At 36.3% G+C, this 20,793-nt stretch overlaps 1 protein-coding gene across 2 annotated transcripts in view; it reads right to left on the bottom strand.

Moving 5' to 3' along the window:
• LOC139755100 (uncharacterized) overlaps window positions 1-20,793 on the bottom strand; it is a 485,699-nt gene that overhangs the window by 19,380 nt on the left and 445,526 nt on the right. For both annotated transcript variants that reach the window (XM_071673222.1, XM_071673220.1), the window contains one exon: window positions 210-343. In XM_071673222.1, coding sequence (XP_071529323.1) covers window positions 210-343 — 134 coding nt within the window. The remainder of the gene's footprint in view (window positions 1-209; window positions 344-20,793) is intronic.

Here is a 20,793-nt window from a genome sequence, read left to right as displayed (position 1 = left end):
GATTATATATGATAAAGATATGATGTATAAGAATGTATATTTGTGTATATATACTTGTGTGTATATGTATGTATACTTGTGTGGAGGTGTGTGTGCTGTTTCTCACACATCCGTCTGTGTACTGAAGGCTTAACTACCTTCCTTGAGCGCCATGGTCGGCTGTTGGACAAGTGGGTGGTTCGCCGCCTCACTGGGCCTGAGACACTTACCTGGCCAAGGGTCTGGTGCGACCCTGGTCCACAGACAGACCAGGTAGGACCTGGACGCGACTGGCGGTACAGCGACGGGAGCGTCTCAGCCTCAGACGTACGATCTCCAGCGTCACGCCGTAACCCGGAGGTGCCTGTTGGGAGGAAGAGAAGGATATTGAGCTACGGTGGTACACACACACACACACACACACACACACACACACACACACAGATTGATCAAATAAGAAATGATAGGGTGAGTGAGAGGTGTGGTAGTGAGAGGAGTATGTATGAAAATGCTGGAGAGGATGAGTGAGGAGAGGTTGACCAAGAGGGAATACGTGTCAGAAGTGGAGGAAGCTAAGAAAAGGGTGGAACGAGACGAGGAGGCAGGAAATGGGAGCTAAAGAGGCCTTAATATGTAGGAGGATGTGCTAGGGGATAGAGCGAAGTGGAGAGTTTTGGTATACTGGGGGCGACTTGCTCTTAGTGGGCTAAATAAAAGCATGTGATTCGGACCAACACGAGAATCCACATCTACTGTGCACGGAATCTTCTCCGCTACTGTGCCACCTCTAACGCCTTTCTCATATTCATCCTTTCACGAGTCATTTTAGCTTTGTCCCATTTCGGCAAATGTCCATCTTCTTCCCTTGTTGTCCATATTCTTCCCTTATCATATATTTCTTACTTTGTCTTTCACTCCTACTGTCATTCATCTGGGGGTAACTTCATCATCCGAATGCGTCAGTGGTATGACTGAATGTGTTTTCAGGTTACGTATTCCCAGAAGTAATGGAGAGGAACAGCTTCATCAGAATGGTGGACAGAATTTCCTATTGAACATGGAAGATTCCTCGAACAGAAGGAGGTGTGGCCTTCCTGCCATGGTCCAGGCCATCGGCTGAGATAGTAACACGTGAGTGGGCGAAGGGATTGATGAAGGGGCGGAGCGTGTGAACAGATCCGACCAATCAGGAAACAGATCGTTGACTGTAAGGAAAACGTTCTCCAGATGTTAAGAACATAAGTTTGTTGCTTGTCTTCACTACGTCATTTTCTCTGAAGAAGGATTGACCGAAAGGCTAAAGACGTAAAACTCAGGCCGAACTACTTGTTTCCATAAGCACGCCATCTCTCTCTCTCTCTCTCTCTCTCTCTCTCTCTCTCTCTCTCTCTCAAACTCAGAAGCGTCATGCACACGTATCAATAAATCTCAACATTTTTTTTCCCACTTGAAGTTGTTTAAACCGCGGCAATAAACCTTGTCACGTCACGAAATGACGTTTCTGTGGATGTAAATAGATATATATCAGTGTGATAAATACAAGGGACAGGATCACTTTCCTTTCCAGTTTGATCCAGCTTGTTATACAAGGTGCTTCCTGTCGAGATGCAAATGTCAAATATATATATATATATATATATATATATATATATATATATATATATATATATATATTAGTATACGCTGGGAGCAGGTTTTTTTCTAATGCACATAGAAATGAAAACGAAAGCATATCTAGTTATTAATCTTTCTAGTGATCTCTTATATTCATGTTTTATTCTACCATTAGGTGGGTGTTCAAACACCAGTTGTCCGTAGCTATATATATATATATATATATATATATATATATATATATATATATATATATATATATATATATATATATATATATATATATTTATATATGATAACCAAAATAATCCTGTGAATTCACTACATTAGAGTCTAAATATGCCACTGTCTTTGTTCTCAATACTACAGAAGTTGACTATACTGATCATGTATTCCTGTAATCACTGTAGTTATAACCAAAACCTTTCAAGTTTTCTGGTAAATTCTAAATTACAATTCAACGCAGGAAGTTATTAGAGACGTCTTGCCTTGTGCGCTACGTTATGATCAGTGAGCACGACGGTACGATCCTTGAGCACGACGGTACGCCCTTTGAGCACGATGGTATGATCCTTGAGCGCGACGGTACGCCTTTTGAGCACGATGGTACGATCCTTGAGCACGACGGTACGATCCTTGAGCACGACGGTACGCCTTTTGAGCACGATGGTACGATCCTTGAGCATGACGGTACGATCCTTGAGCACGACGGTACGCCGTTTGAGCACGATGGTATGATCCTTGAGCACGACGGTACGCCACTTGGGTATGATTAATCATGAGATTATTCATACTCGCGGGTCGTAACGTCGTAATCATGGGTCGTACCGTCTCGCTCAAGGGGGGGTCGTACCGTCGCACGCTCAAAGGGGGTCGTACCTTCGCACTCTCAAGGCATTGAGCAAGTCGTAGGAGATCAGAAACCTTGGTCGTAGTCTGTGTGTGGAGAAAGTTCGCGTGGATGTGACTCACCTCGATCCAGGCGAGGTCTTCCACCGCTGGACGTCGCGTGAAACCACCACCACCACCAGCAACGGAGAGAGAGAGAGAGAGAGAGAGAGAGAGAGAGAGAGAGAGAGAGAGAGAGAGAGAGAGAGAGAGAGAGAGAGAGAGAGAGAGAGAGACCCCCTCCTCCACAAAAAAACCGCCCAGTCATTTCCAAATGCTTATTCTCCCACGGTGGTATGAATAGGAGAGTAGATATGGGTCTCCTTTTTTTTTTTTTAAATCATAATCATCATAATCAATTTCAAGGAATCAAAGACATTTAAAATTCTGATTAGACTTAAGGGAGTCTTGTGGACAGCTGACGTCAATTGAGGCCATCAAAGTCAAGTTATAACAACCAATATGTAAGGTAGTTCTATGACCAGTGGAGCTCTCACTGTACACACGACCCTCTTTGGGTTTATGAGCAAGTGTGTGTGTGTGTGTGTGTGTGTGTGTGTGTAAAGATTCACCAGGTCAAGCAGAATATGCTCTGTTGTCGGTGACAGACTACCTGTTCTCAGGTTATCATTTCCGGCACAGGGCGGGCGTGTATTCCCGTGGTGCTATTATTGGCACGGGTCGGGCGTGTGTATATGTATTCCCGTGGTGCCATTATTGGCACGCGTCAGGCCCTCACGTGACTATTAAGTGTATGTGGTCCATTATTAAGTGGATTTGTGTGTGTGTGTGTGTGCGCGTGTGTGTGTGCGTTGCGTCAGATGGGAATCAAGTCTATCAGCAAGTTTTTGGGACTTGATGTCAGTCGACTGAGGACTTATTACAACTACGGTAGGGTTGTGATAAGAAAAGGCCCCCATGTCAGGCCTAGACCTTCACCACACATACACGAGGGATTGCAGTAAGACAAAACCCCACGTCAGGCCTAGACCTTCATCACACATACGACGGGTTGTAATAAGACAAGGCCCCATGTCAGGCCTAGACCTTCATCACACATACGACGGGTTGTAATAAGAAGAGCCCTTTCCAGGAGTGGACTTGGCGGATCTATCATCAACAACGACTTGGGCTATAATCATAAAACGCCAGGATGAATATTAACCAACAGCGTGGCTGATCCCTTGCCACACGGGCGGGGAAAAAAAAACCCATCCTCGACAGAGACCTCGACATGAGAAAGCGTATTACATATATACCTTATTTTTGCTGCAATTATTTTCAATGACGTCCAGGGAAGCACAGTCTAACAAGAGATGGTATATGGTTGGTAAAATGAACCTTACTTACGTTATAATATCACGTTTTCACTCCTATTTCTTTTTGGGGGGGGGTTCTTCCAATTCCTCGTTCGTCTGTCATTACCGGTATGAACTAGATCAGACATGACTGATGGAATACAGCGTATGTGGATGTTCTACAACCCACAACTCGCCTGTGGTGACCATTAAAGGCATAATAACCCCCCCGGGGGAGAAAAAACAAAGGGGGAGGAGGAAGAGGGAGCTGGCGTCTTCCAACACCCACAGGGAACACGAAATTTTTTTCATCATCTCTTAAAACGAACTCCTTTGAGAGGCGGAAGGACGAGACCCATCGTCACCCTTCACCTCAAGTTCCTGGAATTCAGACAAGACTCCAGAGAGAGAGAGAGAGAGAGAGAGAGAGAGAGAGAGAGAGAGAGAGAGAGAGAGATAGAGATAGAGATAGAGAGAGAGAGAGAGAGAGAGAGTAAAGTAGGCGCTGCAGGGAACAAGTACTGTAGGAGGGGGGTCAGGCTACTGACGCTGGTGAGGGCGGGGGTAACATCATGTAACACGTATGGCCTCTGGGTTCCTGGATAGATGTCGGGCCAGATAAACTAGTACTTCCAGGGCAAGGGTGAGGGCGGTTGTGGTGGCTTGTGGTGGTGGCTGTAGTGGTGGTGGCTTGTGGTGGTGGCTGTAGTGGTGGTGGCTTGTGGTGGTGGCTTGTGGTGGTGGCTGTAGTGGTGGTGGCTTGTGGTGGTGGCTTGTGGTGGTGGCTGTAGTGGTGGTGGCTTGTGGTGGTGGCTTGTGGTGGTGGCTGTAGTGGTGGTGGCTTGTGGTGGTGGCTGTAGTGGTGGTGGCTTGTGGTGGTGGCTTGTGGTGGTGCTGTAGTGGTGCTGTAGTGGTGGCTGTAGTGGTGGTGTTCGTAGTGGTGGTGTTTGTAGTGGTGGTGCTGTAGTTGTGGTGGTGGCTGTAGTGGTGGTGGCTTGTGGTGGTGGCTGTAGTGGTGGTGGCTTGTGGTGGTGGCTTGTGGTGGTGCTGTAGTGGTGCTGTAGTGGTGGCTGTAGTGGTGGTGTTCGTAGTGGTAGTGTTCGTAGTGGTGGTGTTTGTAGTGGTGGTGCTGTAGTGGTGGCTGTAGTGGTGGTGTTCGTAGTGGTGGTGTTTGTAGTGGTGGTGCTGTAGTGGTGGCTGTAGTGGTGGTGTTCGTAGTGGTAGTGTTTGTAGTGGTGGTGGTGGCTGTAGTGGTGGTGGCTTGTGGTGGTGGCTTGTGGTGGTGGCTGTAGTGGTGGTGGCTTGTGGTGGTGGCTTGTGGTGGTGCTGTAGTGGTGCTGTAGTGGTGGCTGTAGTGGTGGTGTTCGTAGTGGTAGTGTTTGTAGTGGTGGTGTTTGTAGTAGTGGTGGTGGCTTGTGGTGGTGGCTTGTAGTGGTGCTGTAGTGGTGGCTGTAGTGGTGGTGTTCGTAGTGGTGGTGTTTGTAGTGGTGGTGGTGGCTGTAGCAGTGGTTGTGTTGAGGATGTTCTCGGTGGATTCCACTGGTGTGACAGGCCCCTAAGGTTCACCAGGGTGTAAGTAACACTTTACAGACCCCCCCCTCGCAATGCGTGGACACCATAACAAGACGCGTTACACCCACACACACACACACACACTCGCTGGGAAGGTCAAGAGCTCTTTAATCACGGCATTCATTTGCTATATATATATATGTAATACTTAAGATACACCCTTGACTACAGAGACTGCTGGACTATCACCTATTCCACTACACCTCAGTGTACACACAGGGCTAACGCCTCACCCCCCCCCCCCCCTTTGACACCTCAAGTCCAGAGACGTTGGACTGCAACACGTTTCCAGCACCGTCACCTCCTCCCACGACAGATCCCTCGTCCCCGAGTTTGCAGTGCGACAGCACGACGGCACCGAGCCCGTCCGACCTCATACAGATGGCTACAAGAGTAGAGATATCCCAGCTATTAATATAATGACTATACTATGTGAAAACCATCAGTTTTATACTAAACAATGATTAACACGCATCTGTATAGCACCCTCTCTTCTTTCTATACTATGGGTATTTCTTTATCTATATCTACATCTATAAACACCACGAGGAAAATGAAACACGATGAGTTCCCAAGTGCACTTTCGTGTAATGATCACATCGTCAGGGGAGATACAAGGAGATAGAAGGTTTAGAACATCACTTGATATACAAGGAAGAGACGTAGTTAAGATGCAATTGGTAAACACGCCTTACCGGGAAGATGCAGCTTGTTTACCAATGACGTCTTAACTACGTCTCTTCCTTGTATATCAACTGAGTGTTCTAAGCCTTCTATCTCCTTCTTGTATCTCCCCTGACGATGTGATCATTACACGAAAGTGCACTTGGGAACTTACCGTGCATCATTTCCATAGTGTTTTATGTAAATACTGGATCATCACGTGCACCAGTGTGACCTCTTGCTACATCTATATGTATGTATGTAGGTTCTCAGTCTTGTGTTCCTCGAAGACATGACTAAAACGAATGCACTTGGCTCGTCGTCAGCAATTCATTAATTCCCGGTAGTGATCTACACCCACCCACCCACACACACACCCAGACACACACACACACACACACACACACACACACACACACACACACACACACACACACACACACATATTCTCATGGAATCTGAGAATATAACATACGATACATCCATTGGAAATAGTGACCTTGTAAGGCTACACTTCGACTGTCTGATGAATAAGGGTGATGAAATAACAAATATGAGACCGGACGGAAAGAGGAGACACAGTTGTGGAAACTGCACCGAACTCAAATGATTCATACGGTATCACAAACTGGGAGAAAACGGAGTTCAGGAGCCAGAGACCAGGGCTTTGTGATGAACGGTTCCATCAGATCTATTAAAGGAGGAAGTATGAACACGGGTTACCATTAACCTCGGATACAAAGACATGGTTGAGAGAGAGAGAGAGAGAGAGAGAGAGAGAGAGAGAGAGAGAGAGAGAGAGAGAGAGAGAGAGAGAGAGAGACGGGGGCTTCAAATTACAAGGTGTTAAAAAGCGAAGGAGCTTGGCAATCATGTGTGGACGATATATATATATATATATATATATATATATATATATATATATATATATATATATATATATATATGAGGCACTTCAGTCAGCCAGCCTTTATAAGATATAGGAGAGCAAATATAGGAGAATAAGAAAGGAGAATTGCCTCAATATATATAAGGAGACTCAGACGATCTATAAAGTTGGTCTGGTATGAAGTATAAGTTGGTCTAAGTAAATGTCAAGTAATGATGGTGTGACACAGGGAAAGTAAACCTCAGTATGAACATGATCTAGCAGGAAACAAGCATCAGGAATCTATGTGTGTGTGTGTGTGTGTGTGTGTGTGTGTGTGTGTGTGTGTGTGTGTGTGTGTGTGTCTGTGTGTGTGTGTGTGTGTGTGTGTGTGTGTGTGTGTGTGAGGATCTTGCTTGGGAGCCAGAACCCTACATTCAGAGAACAGTAAAGGAAACAAACTGTCAGCTGGGAGGAATGGCATTCAGGTATATAGATAAATCACTCAGCAAAACTTGTTCACGTCCTACGTTAGGGCCTAGAACTAAGATATGCTTTTCAAGTTTGGTCACTGTAGTTACGGAGAAACAACTCACAGGAAAAGGGGTACAGACGAAGGCCAATAAAGATAGTACCAAAATTACAGGGAAATATCAGTCAGTCGCCTTAGATTTTGCACACCATGGAATAGAGAAGAGTAAGGGGTGATTTGATCATATCCTCTAGGTCTTCGATCCAGACTGAAGACGTAGAGAGGGAACAGGTCTTCTAAAGATGGAGGAATAGGGCAACCGGAGGACGTAACACGAAATGAAGCAAGAAACTTGTTTAAAAGAAAGAAAAAGATGTCAGGAAGTCATTTCATAGTATGAGAGTGGCAGGTGAATGGAGAATATATGAAACGAGGAAACAGTATTTTGTGGACGGTAAAAAGTTGTCTGACTGAGATGGTTCAAGAGATGAGTCCCCACGAGCGCAAAAAAGAGAAAAAGAAAAAAAGAATCCCTTCCCGTACAGTACAAAACGGTGATTGCAAGTAAACACACACACACACACACACACACACACACACACACACACACACACACACACACAGACGTTTGAATTATCGTTCCCGTAAAGTACAAAACGGTAATTGCAAATCAGTAAGTACACACACACACACACAGACACACACAGACACACACACACACACACGTTTAAATGATCCAGAATAAATCTGGGAGACAACACACAGTAGGAACGAGTAGGAGTTGGAGGAGGAGGAGGAGGAGGTCACAGACATCTTGTATCCTGTCCGGGAATGTGTGGGAGGCGGTGCACAATGATGTACGTAGGGACTTGAAGGAGGAGGGGAGGAGAGGAGTGAGAATATGCTCGGTGTATTAGTGAGAGGCAGTTTGATCTGGTTGTGAGCAGGTTCACATGCTTCTGTGTCAGATTTGTCCTTTGTGAGCACCGGGATGTAGGCGAGGTGTGAGGATTACTGTCTGATTAGGGCGGGGTCTTGTTATGGGCATGTGGCCCCCAGGCGGGCTGATGTGTGGTCTGCCCGAGATGGGCGCTGGAGGCGTGGCGGTGATGGTGTGGGAGTGATAGCGTGGGAGTAGTGGTGTGTGGGAATAGTGGTGTGTGTGAGTAGCGGTGTGTGGGAGTAGCGGTGTGTGGGGGGTGATGGTGTGGGAGTGATAGCGTGGTACTAGTGGTGTGAGGGAGTGATCGTTTGGGAGTAATGGTGTGCGGGGGTAATGGTGTAGGAGTGATAGTGTGGGAGCAATAGTGTGTGAGGGTGATGGTGTGGAAGTGACAGTGTGGGAGCAATGGTGTGTGGGGGTGATGGTTTGGGGCTGAGGGTGTTTGGGAGTGACAGCGTTTGGAAGTAATGATGTGTTCGGGTGATGTTGTAGGGGTGATAGTGTGCAGGGATAATAGTGTGGGAAGTGATGGTGTATCAGACGCGCCAGAGATGTGTGGCGGTGGGGGAGGCGTGGTGGAGGGGCGTGGGATGACGGGGCGGGGGCTGTGTGTGGAGGGGTGTTGGGCGTAGCGACCGCGGTAGTGTCCAAAAGATATAAATAAGATACTGTAAACAAATACGAGCGAGGCCAGGTGACGAGGGGGGAGCAGCGGTGATGTGTGTGTGTGTGTGAGTGTGGTAGTTGACCTTGCCCTATCCCCTGACACCCACCCAACTGATTCCTTCGTGTAGCTCCTTCTTACATAGCCCCTGCCGCCGCCGCCGCCCACCTCCACCCCCACGCTCCTTCCTCCCACCTCCACCACCTGGCGAGTAGCGAGTGAGACAAACCCTTCTGCCCACCTGTAGCATCTCATGAACTTCCGGGTACCTACCTACACACACACACACACACACACACACACACACACACTTCGCTTCCGGGGGTGGTGACCACACCTTCCCGACCCTCCAATGTAATAAAGTCCTGTTGAGCCATCTCGCCCGCCGGCCGACCTCGCTCGTTTCCTCCGTTAGCCGCCCCACAATGACTATAACGACGCGAATGCCAGGTGACTGTCATGCGCCGGAAGGATTTCCTACTTCCTGCATGACGGTCAGTAACGGTGTTGCCTGAAGCCACACACACACACACACACACACACACAATCACATGTTTACCAAATGGCGTCCTAGCTTCGTCTCTTCGATGTATATCAACTGACTTATATTTCCCTCTTGTGTCTCCCCTGATGATGTGATTATTACACGAAAGTGCACTTGGGAACATATCGTGTTTCATTTTCCCCGTGGACTCATAGGAATATATATATATATATATATATATATATATATATATATATATATATATATATATATATATATATATAACTATTTTTTCATTTAGAAAACAAACCATTACGTGTTTTAGGTAATATTTAAGCTCTCTCTGTACATCATTGTTATCTCATCATTTACACAGTTCCATGAATATTGTATTTATGGTCGAGGTTCCTATCTAGCACTGGTATGGAAGGTAGAATATATCTTCTTTACTACACTCAGTGCAGGACATGGGCCATTACGTTCTCACATTACCTGCATGAGTTCTGTATAAATTCATAGGTTCTATTAATGTGGGAGATTGCTTATATAGTTTACGATAACCAGTTCTGTACACGTCAGCCACGTGGTAATAGCATAACTCATTCTGTGGATTTCGAGAGTGGATTTTGAGACCTTATCTTCTGTTGGAATTCATTCGAAAAACAGAAGGAAAATACGATGGAGAAATGCAGTCTGGTAAGGGAGGTAGATGGCGAAAACGCGAGCGACGAAAGATTCTACATAGAGCGATAAAACCCGTAAACATATCCAGTGTCATGAAAATAATTATACCAAAGCTGCGCTGCTTCCAGTTGCAGGGAAATGATGGACTCCTTTGGAGTAGGAAAGAGACTTTACTGTCCACGATGCGCATCATTATCAATGATAAAGATGAATTAAAGATGGTAATGAGTGGATGATGTTGGGAAACAAGAGAGAGAGAGAGAGAGAGAGAGAGAGAGAGAGAGAGAGAGAGAGAGAGAGAGAGAGAGAGAGAGAGGTCATGTAACCTCATGAATAATAATAATAATAAATAATAATAATAATAATAATAATAATAATAATAATAATAATGATTATCATTATTAATGATTATCATCATCATTATTATTATCATTATTATTATCATTATCATTACTATCATCATTATTATTATTATTATTATCATTATCATTATTATTACAGTATGTATCAGATCTTTGCCATTTAATCCATTCAGCTGGACATATATCTAAACGTATATTTTCTCAAATTTGGGTTATTCTTCCATGTAAAATAACGTCATAAATTCATCGCAAAACTACGGAAAATTGTAAATAATTATAATACAAGCCGTTAAGTGACTGTGTTTATGCATTATACTGGACCATGCGTTGCGTACTCGAATTTTACACACTCCCGCAAAAGCAAAAGTGTATGTTAGTAACATCTGGTGGAATCTTTTACAAAATAGTCTTCATTTTCATGTAGTCTTGAGGAATTACATACTTTTATACAAAGAAAAATCATGTTCCAATATGTTGTGTTTATATATATATATATATATATATATATATATATATATATATATATATATATATATATATATATATATATATATTATTTTTTTTTTTCTTTTAAACTATTCGCCATTTCCCGCGTTAGCGAGGTAGCGTTAAGAACAGAGGACTGGGCCTTTTTTGGAATATCGTCACCTGGCCCCCTCTGTTCCTTCTTTTGGAAAACTAAAAAAAAACGAGAGGGGAGGATTTCCAGCCCCCCGCTCCCTCTCCTTTTAGTCGCCTTCTACGACACGCAGGGAATACGTGGGAAGTATTCTTAATCCCCTATCTCCAGGGATAGAATATATATATATATATATATATATATATATATATATATATATATATATATATATATATATATATATATATAATCAGTCACCCCCTGAGAAAATAAAAATGAAACCAGGTATTCCAGAGGCAAGGGTCCGCTTTTCCTCATACGCTAAGGCCTGGCGAATTTTTAACAACAGTGCCTTTGGCCATTTATCTCACGCTTATTCTGTTCCTTGCCGAATTTTTTACTATTTAGAAAATGATTTGTTATTAGCATTAAGTGTCTGGTCTCATAAAAGGGGTACTGATCGTATATTTTGAACATAAGAGTCTTTGAAAAAGTATTTGAAATTTAGATTCATGAAACGTTTGGAAACATGTATTGTAAGGAGAGAGAATTTGAACCACAGTATAATACGTTATATGCCATAAAAGAATTTCGTAAAGGTTTTCATTTATCAAGTCATGAGGGAGAATGACCATGAATAATATGTCATGCATTCACCAACCACATGCGTCCCTCCACTTTTTGTTATAAAGACAATAGTGAGGTTCTTATCCCACTCCTTATATGTTTCTTATTACTGGTATATCTATAAAATCATATATGTTTCTTATTTCTGATATATCTATAAAATCATATATGTTTCTTATTACTGGTATATCTATAAAATCATATATGTTTCTTATTACTGATATATCTATAAAATCATATATGTTTCTTATTACTGATATATCTATAAAATCATATGTTTCTTATTACTGATATATATAAAAATCATATATGTTTCTTATTATTGATATATCTATAAAATCATATATGTTTCTTATTACTGATATATCTATAAAATCATATAAGTTTCTTATTACTGATATATCTATAAAATCATATATGTTTCTTATTACTGATATATCTATAAAATCATATATGTTTCTTATTACTGATATATCTATAAAATCATATATGTTTCTTATTACTGATATATCTATAAAATCATATATGTTTCTTATTACTGATATATCTATAAAATCATATATGTTTCTTATTACTGATATATCTATAAAATCATATATGTTTCTTATTACTGATATATCTATAAAATCATATATGTTTCTTATTACTGATATATCTATAAAATCATATATGTTTCTTATTACTGATATATCTATAAAATCATATATGTTTCTTATTACTGATATATCTATAAAATCATATATGTTTCTTATTACTGATATATCTATAAAATCATATATGTTTCTTATTACTGATATATCTATAAAATCATATATGTTTCTTATTACTGATATATCTATAAAATCATATATGTTTCTTATTACTGATATATCTATAAAATCATATATGTTTCTTATTACTGATATATCTATAAAATCATATATGTTTCTTATCACTGCTATATCTATAAAATCATATATCTTTCTTATTACTGATATATCTATAAAATCATATATGTTTCTTATTACTGATATATATAAAAATCATATATGTTTCTTATTACTGATATATCTATAAAATCATATATGTTTCTTATTACTGATATATCTATAAAATCATATAAGTTTCTTATTACTGATATATCTATAAAATCATATATGTTTCTTATTACTGATATATCTATAAAATCATATATGTTTCTTATTACTGATATATCTATAAAATCATATATGTTTCTTATTACTGATATATCTATAAAATCATATAAGTTTCTTATTACTGATATATCTATAAAATCATATATGTTTCTTATTACTGATATATCTATAAAATCATATAAGTTTCTTATTACTGATATATCTATAAAATCATATATGTTTCTTATTACTGATATATCTATAAAATCATATAAGTTTCTTATTACTGATATATCTATAAAATCATATATGTTTCTTATTACTGATAAATCCATATAATCATACATGTTTCTTATTACTGACATATCTATAAAATCATATATGTTTCTTATTACTGATATATCTATAAAATCATATATGTTTCTTATTACTGATATATCTATAAAATCATATATGTTTCTTATTACTGATAAATCCATATAATCATACATGTTTCTTATTACTGACATATCTATAAAATCATATATGTTTCTTATTACTGATATATCTATAAAATCATATAATCATACATGTTTCTTATTACTGACATATCTATAAAATCATATAAGTTTCTTATTTCTGATATATCTATAAAATCATATATGTTTCTCATTACTGATATATCTATAAAATCATATAAGTTTCTTATTACTGATATATCTATAAAATCATATATGTTTCTTATTACTGATAAATCCATATAATCATACATGTTTCTTATTACTGACATATCTATAAAATCATATATGTTTCTTATTACTGATATATCTACAAAATCTTATATGTTTCTTATTACTGATATATCTATAAAATCATATATGTTTCTTATTACTGATATATCTATAAAATCTTATATGTTTCTCAATATTGATATATCTATGAAATCTGGTATGTTTCGTACTACTGATATGTCTATAAAATCATATATGTTTCTTATTACTGATATATCTACAAAATCTTATATGTTTCTTATTACTGATAGATCTACAAAATCTTATATGTTTCTTATTACTGATATATCTACAAAATCATATATGTTTCTTATTACTGATAGATCTACAAAATCTTACATGATTCTTATTACTGATATATCTATAAAATCATATATGTCTCTTATTACTGATATATCTACAAAATCTTATATGTTTCTTATCATTGATACGTCTAGAAAATCTTATGTTTCTTATTACTGATATATCTACAAAATCTTATATGTTTCTTATTACTGATACATCTATAAAATCTTATGTTTCTTATTACTGATATATCTACAAAATCTTATATGTTTCTTATTATTGATATATCTATGAAATCTTTTAGGATCTTTTTCACTATCTTTTGCAATACTCACTTCATATTCTCTCTTGGCATAATTTTCTATAAATCTTATATATAGATTGTGTTATACTGCCTTGCAATATTTGGGTCACTGTCTGATTTCCTGAGCTTACTGTCTGATTTCTTAAGCTGACTGTCTGATTTCTTAAGCTTACTGTCTGATTTCGTAAGCTTACTGTCTGATTTCTTAAGCTTACTGTCTGATTTCTTAAGTTTACTGTCTGATTTCGTAAGCTTACTGTCTGATCTCGTAAGCTTACTGTCTGAATTCTTAAGCTTACTGTCTGATTTCTTAAGCTTACTGTCTTATTTCTTAAGCTTACTGTCTGATTTCTTAAGCTTACTGTCTGCTTTCTTAAGCTTACTGTCTGATTTCTTAAGCTTACTGTCTGATTTCTTAAGCTTACTGTCTGATTTCTTAAGCTTTCTGACTGATTTCGTAAGCTTACTGTCTGATTTCTTAAGCTTACTGTCTGATTTCTTAAGCTTACTGTCTGATTTCTTAAGCTTACTGTCTGATTTCGTAAGCTTACTGTCTGATTTCTTAAGCTTACTGTCTGATTTCTTAAGCTTACTGTCTGATTTCGTAAGCTTACTGTCTGATTTCGTAAGCTTACTGTCTGATTTCTTAAGCTTACTGTCTGATTTCTTAAGCTTACTGTCTGATTTCTTAAGCTTACTGTCTGATTTCGTAAGCTTACTGTCTGATTTCGTAAGCTTACTGTCTGATTTCTTAAGCTTACTGTCTGATTTCTTAAGCTTACTGTCTGATTTCTTAAGCTTACTGTCTGCTTTCTTAAGCTTACTGTCTGATTTCTTAAGCATACTGTCTGAATTCTTAAGCTTACTGTCTGATTTCATAAGTTTATTGTCTGTTTCTTAAGCTTACTGTCTGATTTCATAAGCTTACTGTGTGATTTCTTAAGCTTACTGTCTGATTTCGTAAGCTTACTGTCTGATTTTTTGAGCTTACTGTCTGATTTCTTAAGCTTACTATCTGATTTTTTATCCCTGTAGAGCTTATTCCTCTGCGTAACAGAGCTCTTATCATTGGTTTTATTGTTTCTATCATGCGTAGGAATGAATGTTTCTTGCTGGAGAATAAACTGACTCTTAAAACTGGTCACCCAATATATACGAAACAAATAATAATAATACTAATAATGATAATAATAATGATAATGATAATAATAATAATAATAATAATAATAATAATAATAATAATAATAATAATGATAATAATAATAAAAATCCTTCTAAAAGTAATCATTCAAAATGTTTGCTTGCAGGTTTTGATTGATCTTAAACCATATTTCTATTCGACATTCGTACTGAGAACGAAAAATACATATATTACTGAGGCTTACAAGAAGATTTATTTCCACTCAAAAAAATACTAAAATTGAAAGTAATATTTCAGGGTAAGTTTTACGTGAGAAGATCTTTTAGATACAAAACTGAAATATAACCAACTGAAAGACTTCTATACTTGAATATGTCAACGAAAATACCTCAAACTGCTTCCCATGACCGTTACATACACAAAAGAAAACGGAAATATTCATAGAAATAATAAAAATAATGTAGTGATCTAAGACGCTTAACTACAAGACTTAATGGCTCCTAAACAATAATTCAACAGGATATCTATTATAATGTTTCCCGTGAAAGACATATACCCAATGAATATGAAGGAAATAATCAATGAATAGTTTATAAATGCAATAATTTAAATGTTTAATTACAGGTTTCTATTGCCCTTAAACGACATTTCCTTCCGAGATTCGTGTTCAGAATGAAAATTAGATCTATTGCTAAAGTTTTGAAGAAAATCTATTTTTCACCGAAAAATACGAAAAATTGAAGGTAATAGTTCAGGGTATTTTTTGGCCCAAAAAACTTTTTGTTTCAAAATTGAAATATAACCTAATGAAAGGCTTCCATACTTGAATGTTTTACAAAAAATATGTCTGAATCCTACACTTGACCGATATATACTGATTAAATAGATAATGAACAGACACAAAATGCTTGAAATATGTAATGGATGAATCATATAATAACAAGACCTCATGATTCCCCATAAAACATATAAATGCTAAATTCGTACTCAATATAATAAAAAGGACTTTTGCTAACGTTTTTAAGAAGATCCATTACCTCAAGAATTATTACCAAATACTGAAGGTAATAGATATATTAATTTCTTTAGCACGAAAAACTTTGTTTATATCGATATATACCACAGTAAAACGCTTCTCTACTTTGTATTGGCCATTAAATTCTCTTATAGTGTATCCAGTGAAAGACATATAACCAATGAATACGAAAAAAAAAATAATCAAATGATAGTGTATTAATGTAATAATTTAGATGTTAAATTACATGTCTCTGTTGCCCTTAAACCATATTTCCTTCCAAGATTCGTAATTCAGAATAATAATTTGATCTATTGCTGAAGGTTTTAAGAATATCTATTTTCCACCGAAAATTTTTTTACCCAAAAAACTTTTTGTTTCAAAATTGAAATATAACCTAAGGAAAGGCTTCCATACTTGAAAGTTTTCCAAAAAATATGTCTTAATTCTTCACTTGATTGATATATACCAATTAAATAGAAAAGAAATAGACACAAAATTCTTAAAAGATGTAATTATTTAATCACTTGATTACAATACCTCATGATTCCCAAACAACATTTAAACGCCAAATTCGTACTAAACATGATAAAAAGGACTTATTGTAACGTTTTTATGAAGATCCATTGCCCCGAGAATAAATGGCAAATATTCAAGATAAGATATATTAATTTTCTTTGTACAAAAGATATTTTGTTTTACATCGAAATATTATATGATACAAAGCTGCTTTACTTGAAAAAACATTTAGGATCTCTTATGATGTTTCGCATGAAAGACATATACCCAATGAATATGTAGGAAATAATCAATTAATAGTTTATAAATGTAATAATGTAAATGTTTAATTACAGGTTTATATCGCCCTTAAACCACATTTCCTTCTGACATTCGTATTTAGAATGATAATTAGATGTATTGCTGAAGTTTTAAAGAAAATTTTTTTTCACCGAAAAATAGGAAAAATTGAAGGTGAGTAATTCAGGGTATTTTTTTGCCCAAAAAACTTTACGTTTCAAAATTGAAATATAACCTAAGGAAAGGCTTCCATACTTGAAAGCTTTCCAAAAATATGTCTTAATTCTTCACTTGACCGATATATACAAAATAAATATATAAGAAAAAGACAAAAAACCTTTGAAAGATGTATTGATTTGATTACTAAATTATAAGGCCTTATGATTAACGAACAACATTTGAAATACAAATTCGAAGTCAATATAATAAAAAGGACTTTTGCTAACGTTTTTAAGAAGATCCATTACCTCAAGAATTAATACCAAATATTGAAGATAATAGATATATCAATTTCTTTTGCACGAAAAACTTTGTTTATATCGATATATACCACAGTAAAACGCTTCTCTACTTGGTATAGGCAATTAAAATCTCTTATAATGTATTCAGTGAAAGAAATATATCCAATGAATACGAAAAAAATAATCAAAGAATAGTTTAAAATGTACTAATTTAGATGTTAAATTACATGTCTCTGTTGCCCTTAAAGCATACTTCCTTGCATGTTTCGTATTCAGAATGATAATTAGATCTATTGCTGAAGGTTTTAAGAAAATCTATTTTCCACCGAAAATCACGAAAAATTTAAGGTAATAGTTCAGGGTGATTTTTTGCCCAAAACACTTTTTGTTTCAAAATTGAAATATAACCTAAGGAAAGGCTTCCATAGTTGAAAGTTTTCCAAAAAGTATGTCTTAATTCTTCACTTGATTGATATATACCAATTAATTAGAAAATATGTGGACACAAAATTCTCGAAAAATGTAATGATTTAATCACTTAATTACAATACCTCATGATTCCCAAACAACATTTAAACGCCAAATTCGTACTAAACATGATAAAAAAGACTTATGGTAACGTTTTTAAGAAGATCCATTGCCCCGAGAATAAATGGCAAATATTCAAGAGAATAGATATATTAATTTTCTTTGTACAAAAAACTTTTTGTTTTACATCGAAATATTATATGATACAAAGCTGCTCTACTTGAAAAAACATTTAGGATCTCTGATGTTTCAAATGAAAGACATATACCCAATGAATATGAGGGAAATAATCAATTAATAGTGTATATATGTAATAATCTAAATGTTTAATTACAGGTTTATATTGCCCTTAAACCATATTTCCTTCCGACATTCGTATTTAGAATGATAATTAGATGTATTGCTGAAGTTTTAAAGAAAATCTTTTTTCCACCGAAAAATAGGAAAAAATGAAGGTAATAGTTCAGGGTATTTTTTTGCCCTAAAAACTTTTTGCTTCAAAATTGAAATATTACCTAAGGAAATGCTTCCATACTTGAAAGCTTTCCAAAAAATGTCTTAATCCTTCACTTGACCGATATAGCATTTAAATATATAAGAAACTGACAGAAAATCTTTGAAAAATGTATTGATTTGATTACTAAATTACAAGGCCTTATGATTCCCAAACAATATTCAAACGATAAAGTAGTACTCAATATGATAAAAAGGACATATGCTAACGTTTTTAAGAAGATCCATCACCCCAAGAATTAATACCAAATATTAAAGGTAATACATATATTAATTTCTTTTGCACGAAAAACTTGTTTATATCGATATATACCATAGTAAAACGCTTCTCTACTTCGTATTGGCAATTAAAATTTCTTATAATGTATCCAGTGAAATACATATAACTAATGAATACGAAAAAAAAAATAATCAAAGAACAGTGTATAATTGTAATAATTTAGATGTTAAATTACATGTCTCTCTTGCCCTTAAACCATATTTCCTTCCAAGATTCGTATTCAGAATGATAATTAGATCTATTGCTGAAGGTTTTAAGAAAATCTATTTTCCACCGAAAATCACGAAAAATTGAAGGTATTTTTTTGCCCAAAAAACTTTTTGTTTCAAAATTGAAATATAACCTAAGGAAAGGCTTCCATACTTGAAAGCTTTCCAAAAAATATGTCTTAATTCTTCACTAGACCGATACATACCAATTAAATATATAACAAAAAGACACAAAATCTTTGAAAGATCGGTTAAGTTGATTACTAAGTTACAAGGCCTTATGATTCCCAAACAATATTTAAACGATAAATTCGTACTCAATATGATAAAAAGGACATCTGCTAACGTTTTTAAGAAGATCCGTTGCCTCGAGAATCAAAGCCAAATATTGATGGCAATAGAGAAATTAATTTCTTTTGGACGGAAAACTTTTTGTTTTATATCGAAATATAACATAATAAAAGGCTGCTGTACTTGAAAGTGGCAATTAGAATATCTTATAATGTTTCCCGTGAAAGATATATACCCAGTGAATATGAAGGAAATAATCAATAAATAGTTTATAAATGTAATAATTCAAATGTTTAATTACAGGTTTCTTTTGCCCTTAAACCTTATTTCCTGTCAAGATTCCAATTCAGAATGATGATTAGATATATTGTTGAAGTTTTAAAGAAAATCTATTTTCCATCGAAAAATACGAAAAATTGCAGGTAGTAGTTCAGGGTATTTTTTAGCCCAAAAATCTTTTTGTTTCAAAATTGATATATAACCTAATGAAAGGCTTCCATACTTGAATGTTTTACAAAAAATATGTTTGAATCCTACACTTGACCCATATATACTAATTGAATAGGTAATAAACAGTGAAAATCCCTGAAATATGGAAGGGGTAAATCATATAATTAGAAGACCTCAAGATTCCCCATAAAACATATAAATGCTAAATTCGTAGTCAATATAATAAAAAGGACTTTTGCTAACGTTTTTAAGAAGATCCATTACCCCAAGTATTAATACCAAATATTGAAGGTAATAGATATATTAATTTATTTAGCACGAAAAACTTTGTTTATATCGATATATACTATAGTAAAACGCTGCTCTAATTGGTATTGGCAATTAATATCTCTAATAATGTATCCCGTGAAGGACATATAACCAATACGAAAAAAAATAATGAAAGATTAGTGTAAATTGTAGTAATTTAGATGTTAAATGACATGTCTCTGTTGTCCTTGAACAATATTTCCCTCCAAGATTCGTATTCAGAATGAAAATTAGATCTATTGCTGAAGGTATTAAGAAAATCTACTTTCCACCGAAAATCAAGAAAAATTGAAGGTAATAGTTCAGGGTATTTTTTTGCCCAAAAAACTTTTTGTTTCAAAACTGAAATATAACATAATGAAAGGCTTCCATACTTGAAAGCTTTCCAAAAAATATGTCTTAATTCTTATCTTGACCGATATATACCAATTAAATATATAAGAAAAAGACACAAAATCTTTGAAAAATGTATTGATTTGATTACTAAATTACAAGGCCTTATGATTCCCAAACAATATTCAAACGATAAATTCGTACTTAATATGATAAAAAGGACATCTGCTAACGTTTTTAAGAAGATCCCTTGC

The sequence above is a fragment of the Panulirus ornatus genome, chromosome 18 (assembly GCF_036320965.1).
Source record: "Panulirus ornatus isolate Po-2019 chromosome 18, ASM3632096v1, whole genome shotgun sequence".
NCBI lineage: Eukaryota > Metazoa > Arthropoda > Malacostraca > Decapoda > Palinuridae > Panulirus > Panulirus ornatus.
This window is presented reverse-complemented; position numbering and strand designations above follow the sequence as displayed.